Raw genomic sequence first — 8,025 nt, 5'->3', positions numbered from 1 at the left:
TTACAAATCTTTAGTGACTTAACTCAGCGGAGCTGCCAAGCTCTTCTTCAAAACATCTGATTCTTCTGGAAGATGCAAATCATTAACTCCTTATCTTTCTGCTCGGCTAATCGGTATGTAGCCATGCAGTTGTTTTCCTGTCTAGTGAATCACGCCACCAGACTCTAAAAGCTCTTTCACCCACCTCCCAATGCCGATCGATGAGAGTAAATGAACCAAGGATTCCTTTGATCGTTTCTTTGGTGTTTTCATCAATAATAATGTTGGTTTTGTACCCCCTTCTGCTGCTCTCCCTCTGCGGCCCCTGCCCTTATCAGTTGCACAGCCTCTAACATCAAATTCTTACCAGAGTTTAGGTATTGACATCACATTAACATTTTAGTTATTCTTGGCTTTTGTTGCAAAAGTCCCCATCTCCAATTTTACTTCTGATAACATTTCCGTGTCCATTAAACCACATGTGAGCATTTGGCCAGGATATTTTTGTGGTTCTAAAAGTATTAACCGGTGGGTTTAAAGCTATAGAAAAGTAGTGACTTTGTGTGGATATGGCGTAGCCTATTCAGAAAATCCCTTGTAATAAGAAATTCTGTGTTTTGTAATATTTCTGTATGGGGTGTAATAAATTATTGTACGACAGTACTTTATATATCGCAAAAAATACTTATAATGTGACAGTCTTTGTAAGTATTTATCTTCAACTAAATTATTGTACTTTTTTGTTGCAATTTGTAGATACGTATGTGATGATGACAAGGTATTGTAATCATGAAATTAACTGTTTCATCATCGGTCCGATGCATCTTTTAATTTATTGATGTATATACTGTATGTTTGTTGATAAACAGCTTCCTTTATTTTGTATATGACCAATAAACATGTTTTGAAATGGAACAGCTCTTGTGTGTCTTGTGTAATTAAGGATTGTGTAAGTGTGGAGGAAATATTAAAGGGGCTCATTTTTAGGTTTGTATTTTGAGTTTCTATTAGGACTTTACGTGCGTTAATAATTTAAAAAACATTATTATATATATATTTATTTTTTATCATTAGTGTCATTTAAAGGACACACGTTTGTGTTTAGCCAGTCACGTCTGTAGGTGGCAGTATCAAGTTATCAGCACAGCTCCCTGCGTCTCCAACAGATCTGGATGCTTTGAAGACAAGGAGCGCCATTAGGCATTTTAATCCTCATTATTACAAGATTCGCAGAAATAGCGTTGGCACAGAGGATGATGTTTCATTTGTTTCGTTAAGGTGATAGGATTATTTGTGAATTCAAGTCATGCGCTGTGTTTTAAAACGGAACATTCGTTGTTTAATTTGGTATATTCGTAGCCGTGCTGTAAACCCGTTCCGGGTTTTCAGAGCACTTCGGCGGTTTCCAAACTGTCACCACTGCTGCTCCGCCGGGAGGACAGGCGGGGAAAAATGTAAACACACACACATCCATGATGGACATTTGTTGTTTGGTAGCTCGCTAGACTTTAGTTAGTTGCTATTTTATCAGAAGTAACACTCCAGAGCTGCTCTACTTTTGCTTCGCTAACCTCTTTTAATAATAGATATTAACTTTAGATATTACGTTACAGACGGTTTCGTACCGACGACCGCTTAGCTAACGTCAGCTAGCTTGGGTTAACGCTACAGCTCAGCAGCTAGCTAGCTAACGTTAGCAAAAAAAAACAATCAAGGCAACGTACACATATTAACGTTAGTTTGTCCTTACATTATCAAACGTTACTACCTAACGTATCCTGATGCAATTTGATGGAGGACTACGACAAGTTTGTGCAGCATCGTCTCTCCCATCTGAGGAAAAGTGAGGAGGAACACAGCAAACCTTTACCTGCATCCTCTCTCATCCGCTTCTATGGACAACCCATCCTTCCTCCCCTGGTATGACTCAGTTTTGTGATATTTGTGTTCTAATCAACATGATTCGAGGTTTAAACATTAGCTAACAAGATGCACTTGCACTAAAACACTCGAATGTTACACTACCACTCTGTTTATCTTCAATTTTTTTGAATAGTATCAAATCATAAGAGTTATTTCAAGACACTTTACAGACAGAGTGGGTCTAGACCACATTCTATAATGTACAAAGACCCAACAATACTAGTAGTTCCCGTTGTGTACCGATATGTTTGATAAGACTAGTTACTATGCTGGCATGTCATTGTGTAACTGGTAGTTTTTGTGAAATAGTGCTGGAACAATCAACAGAAAAGTAATGAAAATGTGGCAAATAATTATTCATGTAAGTTATCAATCAAAAATGTCATAAGTTTACACTATGTTCATTGTAGTTAGTATTACGTTATTTGCGTTTTTGAATGTTTGTACAAAACAAGCAATTTGAAGAAATAACCTTAAAGAGGGCTCTTGGAATTTGTGATGGACAGTTTTCACTATTTTGTACACCAAACAACTAGTTAGTTAGTCGAATAATCTCTACATACAGAATAATCAATGATAAAAAAATAATCATTAGTTGCCAGCCCGGTTATTGCACATACTGTAGTACATGACACCTAATGTCTGCTTTCTGATGATAACAGCTCTCAGGGGAGCAGAGAGAGAAGATGCAGCAACACAGAGATGCAGCACAGAAAGCTGATGTCCAAAGAAAGTTGAAGGGGGATTCAAGAATGGCCTATGTGCAAACTATCCTACACAGTGTTCAGGTAACATAAGTCCTGACTATCCTCTTGGCAAGCCTAATATGTTCCTATATTTGTATTACTGTATTACTCCAGAGCAGTTTTGCTAAAGTATAATTTGGACTACTTAGTCCTATTCAAACATACAGTAGTTCTTTTGATGAATGGAGTCATTAGACATTATTTTCAGTCATGTAGTTTTTTGTCATGCACAACTTAGTTATCTCTAATTTCTTGATATTTGTTATAAATTGCAGTTGAGGAAGACACCAACACTGGAGGAGTTGCTTCAAGAGTCAGAAATTAACGCTAAACCTTCATATTCCCACAACAACAGTGGTGGGTCAGTGTCGCAGAGCGATTTATTCATAGGACCGAAGGATGATCTTTTGCTCTCTCCACCACCCGGAAGAAAAGAACAGAATGGTGTTCTTCTTCCACCATTGACATCAACTACGTATAGTGCCTTTTTCCCTTCTAATGTGACACCTGAGCAAAGTTACCAGGAAAGATGCCTTATTGACCAACATTACAACCAACATGGATCACAGCCAAGTTCCCTTAATGGCGTAAGCCACCAATCAGTATCCTCCGGCTACTTGACCTTTGAAAACACCACCAGTGTCTCTGAAAGGATTAGTGCAGAGAGAGAGAGCCATGGCTTTGGCTCCTCAGATGGAGCTTATAAAAATAAAATGGGTGGCTTTTTCCTTCACAGCACCTCAGAAACAATCGCCAAGATGCCAGATATTATTAGCCACCCTCCCATAGATGGAGAGGAATTAGAAAGGAGTGGACTGGAATCATCTATTTGTAATAATATTATAGTGGTAAATGACATTTGTTGCACCTTGCTCCAGGAGGATTCAGTCATATGTGACCATTTACCAGTAGAGAAATCTGATAGCAGTCATCTGGACATCACAGAAGGTGAAGTTAACCTTTCCTTTACCACAGTACTCAACACTGAAGAAGATCAGAGTTTGGGCAGAATTGAGGGCCCAGTCTCCTTATCAGAAAGCAGTGATATTTCAGACAACCGAGAGTCATCACAGACATCAAGCCCTCATTGCATTCCAACGGCAGAGCTGCATATTCCACACAACCCCAGAGAATCCGAACCAGCGGACAACCATGCAGATGAAGCAAAGCCATCTGAGGAGCCTTATCGTCTGAGCCTCCAGGCCTTGTTAAAGAAATCTCAGGAGTATCGGCGGCGCCAGCGGATGCTTAGGAACCAAGCCAAAACCACTAAAATTCAGGAGAGGACCCAAGAACAGACAAGAGCAAGGGCGGAGGAGCAGAGCCTCTCCGATAAGGAAAATGACGAGTTCCCTTACAAGGGAATTGTTACTGCAGATGGGAAGAAAGCTAAAGAGAGGAGAGACACCCTTATCCCGTCGGTGGATACGTCACAAAATAAATCCTGGGAAAATGAGAGGGTGATTGAGAGTGAGTTTTTTGGGGAAAAGGCTAACTTTAAATCTCAAAGCTCCCACTTAACAGGAGATGGAAATACTAAGGAAATAACTAGTGTTGAGGAGGAAAAAATCCTCAAAAATAATAAGCTGAACATTTCACAAGAGATCCTAACAGAGCCTAAACAAATCAACACCTTCCCCCAGCAACAGCAGCCCACGTCAATAGAGACCTCGCCTGTTCAGGAAGCTTTTTACTTGACCACTTGTCCCAAAGCTTTTTATAGTGGAGTAGGGAAATATCACACTATCCCAGCCCCTAATTTCTGTAGGAGTCCTGTGAACTGCAAAAGCAAAGGCAGTATCCAAGATGGAGATGATGGAGAAGCTGTCGATGCAGTCAAGATCTCAAAGAGGAAAGTTTTGGTCGATTCTGGTTTGACTGAAGACCACAAGGTTGATGAAGTGAACCTGGGACACAAAAACAGTAATTCAGCAGTTCCTTTCACTGGTAATCTCATGGTTGAAGGTGATGTAACAAGCATTTCAGCCAGGAGTTCACAGCACATAGATCAGCTTGAGTCCAACCTGTCCAGTCTGAAAATAATGATCTCTGATCTGGAGTCCACATTGACAGGAAACTTGAAGAATCACAGCCAAACTGAGAGCAACACTCCCAATGAGGTCACTTTTAAAGGCATCAGGCACTCTCGTCAAAGTGATTGTGACTACTGGGAGGACAAACTGAGCAATGATGATGACAGCAATGAAGCAGAGCAAGACCAAAAGTACAGAGAGTGGCAGAGAAGACAATTATTAGACAATTTCAAGAACATGCAGGAAGATACAGAAACTGAACTTAACATCACTGCCACAGACAATGTTTCTCTCATAACTCAAGTAAAAGAAACTGAGGCAGTTAACGTAAGCGAGCTCCGACTAATCAAAACCTTAGCTACAGAGAGAGGAAAGGAAAAAGGGACATGTAAAGAAGGATTTGCAAAGAGTTACGGACAGCGTGGCGGCTGTAGCATGCCCACAGCGAAATGCATCCTCTCTGTATCACAGCAGCAGCGAATTCCCAATGTATTCAGAAATGTGCCACCTGCAACCATGGTTTCACCTAACGTCTCTGTGCCTTTGGATACCAGTAACCATCAAGTGGAAAGTAGGAATGAGACAGCTGTAGATGGTCACAACTCTACCTACTCGCCATCTATCAACCAGTCGTATGATGTGGAGGCACCGTCTGGCCTGTGGCTCCTCGAAGGGTCAGGGTCCGACATGGGCTCAAAAGGTCATCTTGTTCAAGAGAAACATCTGACCCCAGAGAGTGTGGGTGAAAGTCAGGGCGGGGTATCCAAAGTCAAACGGAGGCTGCTCATGCACATGGCAAAGGAGACCAGGAGTGCAGATGTCAGCAGAAGAGCAACCTCTGTGGTCAGACCCAACGCCAGCACTCCTAGAGGTAAGAGCAGGACAATAATGAGCCAAATGTGGTAGAGAGTATGCATGTACAATAGGGCTGCATAAAATATTGTTTTTTTATCGTCATTGCAATATCGACTGGCGCAATATACACATTGTGAAAGGCTGAGACACATTGCGAAAGAAACTCAAGAGATTCTCTGTTATTTGAAAGAAAATATCAGTAAAAAACTTTACTTCAAAATGTAACTTTCTTTTTTTCAGTGGTGCCTTTTAGTTTTTAAATGTTCTATGTGTTAATTAAAGAATACTAGAAATGATTTCCCTTCATTTGTTGCCAGCTGTATCCTTTTTCTCTTGACTTTTCATGCAAATGTGTCCACTTCCTTGAGCGTCAAAACGGCCATTAAGAAACCGCAAGACTTGAAAGAAAACCTGAACTTACATGTTTCACGCTTCAACAAGCAATTTGTTGTATTTTAGCAGGAAGCAGCAGAAATGCAGAATTGACACACTTTAATATCTGTTTATTTATCACAAATAATATCTTTATGGCAATATTCAACAAGGTTATCGCATTTTTTTCCTCATATCTTGCAGCCCTAATGTACAAAACAGTCTTGTTGTTGGGGTGGCTAGAGACTCTGAAAATTAAAATAGAAGTCATACATTACTTTAAAACCAGACATTAAAGTAAGAACAGTAAATACCTTTAGCATCTGCACTATAACGGGAGTCCAGATGTGTGTTATTTGTTGAAGGCCTACTTTAGGCGAAGTGCACTGTTACACAGCTCCATTTATATTGGGAAGAAAATATCAAATGACTAGGTCAGATCAGAACTCAGCATACTCCTTGTCCTCAATGACACATAGTTTATTGTCAACAGTTTTTATTTACACATTATGTGACCACATGTTACAGTTGCAGAGCCTTTAGCTGCAGTGCGGTGCTACGAAGGTCATGGCGGTCCAGACAAGCAGGAACAACTGAAACAGACCCATGCTGCTCAGGTCAAAGCCCTGCAAGATGAGCACAGGAGACAACAGGAAGAACTACTGCAGGTGAGACAATGGAAATAAATGATTTGTATTTGAACTTGAGTGCAAAATTAACAAAACATGCAGAAAGTACAGCGTTTTGACAATACGTTGTCATATAGCCCAGCCCTAATTGGGTGAATTAGATGTTATTGAGATTATGTGACGTGAAGATATGTGAAGCTAGATGTGTAATCTTACCTTCTTTAGACCCTTTAGGGGATGTAGTGGGCAGCTTACAAGACAGACTTGCAGAAGGCAATTAGAATCTGACCCACAACTGGTTGTCATCAGACATGCTGCCCCTTTCACTTTTGTCAACATGTAGGCCAACGTGTTTCAAGAATAAACAGGCTTGGTTAATGGTATATTAACTCTGTGTCTTACAGAGGTGTTTTCTATTTTGGGAAAGCTCACAAATGTTATAAATGTAGTTTCTTTTTTTACTGTTAAAGGTTAAGTCCGGCGATATTTTAGATATTTCATATTGTAATCAAATTCCATGAAAAGACATAAACCACTGAGCCTACTAAGTATTGCCTGTGTAGCCAAGGCATGATATAGCTTATTAAAATGATACAGGTCTGGGCTATAGACCTCCAGTTTACTGTTTACTCTCAATCTAGTCAATCTCACACATACATCCTCTTGCTGCCTAAAATACTTATTAGTATATCAATTCTGTTGCTGAAAATCAGTGTCTTTGCAGGTCATGAAAACAATTCAAGGCCTGAGAGTGCATTCAAAATATTTTCTAATCTGCGTAGACAGTAACATGAGCAATGATTTGTTTTGTATGTGGTTGCGGGTTGTCGGGATACAACTATAAGCTGCATGTGGGTCTGGTGTGGCAGTAGTTTGTGCATGCAGGAAGCTGTTTAATCGTTTTTGTGAAGTTGGAGTCAGCGTCACCATCAGACTTGTATCAACACTGTCGCTATGTCTAGATACAGTAGCTAGGAAGCTCATCGACTTATAATGGGCAAGTGTTGATTTTTAGCTCTTTAAGCACTACAGAAACCCTGAAAAGAGTATACACACTTCACTCCTGTTTGAGTAACGTTTGCTAAAGCTGGGGTGCCCAGCTGTTTTAGGAAGGTGTTTAGCCTTTTTAACAACCACGTTTACAGTTGTGAAGGCTGTGCGGAGAGAGATGACAGGAAATGAGGAAGAGAGCGAGAGATGCAACAAAGATTCCAAGCCGAAATTGAATTGAAGATGTTGCTGTTCATAGTTTGCGTTTTGGTCTGCACGATTAATCGTTAAAAAATTGTGGTCTTGATTCACCCTGTTTACGATTCAATTTTTAAATAACTTTTTTTTAATGAATTTATTTAAATTGTTTATTTTTATTTATTTAGTTTATAATGACTTTGATTATCATTTAATTTTACGAGCCGAATGCATCACAAACACTATTACTTTCTTCTGTGAGTTTTAAACATATATATATATATATATATATATATATAT

General features: G+C 39.7%; 1 protein-coding gene across 4 annotated transcripts in view; it reads left to right on the top strand.

Annotated features, from left to right (window-relative positions):
* The first annotated feature begins 1,136 nt into the window (after nt 1-1,136).
* Nucleotides 1,137-8,025, top strand: part of cp110 (centriolar coiled-coil protein 110) — a 13,360-nt gene continuing 6,471 nt past the window's right edge. For 2 of the 4 annotated variants that reach the window (XM_032526522.1, XM_032526501.1), the window contains exons 1-4: nt 1,138-1,899; nt 2,565-2,690; nt 2,924-5,552; nt 6,437-6,576. In XM_032526522.1, coding sequence (XP_032382413.1) covers nt 1,771-1,899; nt 2,565-2,690; nt 2,924-5,552; nt 6,437-6,576 — 3,024 coding nt within the window. In that variant the 5' untranslated portion in view covers nt 1,138-1,770. Of the gene's footprint in view, nt 1,900-2,564; nt 2,691-2,923; nt 5,553-6,436; nt 6,577-8,025 lie in introns of all 4 variants that reach the window. The other 2 variants (XM_032526527.1, XM_032526512.1) reach the window with 2 other exon arrangements.

Source organism: Etheostoma spectabile, chromosome 2 (assembly GCF_008692095.1).
Source record: "Etheostoma spectabile isolate EspeVRDwgs_2016 chromosome 2, UIUC_Espe_1.0, whole genome shotgun sequence".
Classification (NCBI taxonomy): domain Eukaryota; kingdom Metazoa; phylum Chordata; class Actinopteri; order Perciformes; family Percidae; genus Etheostoma; species Etheostoma spectabile.
Note: the sequence above shows the minus strand (reverse complement) of the source record. Positions and strands in the feature narration are given on the sequence as shown.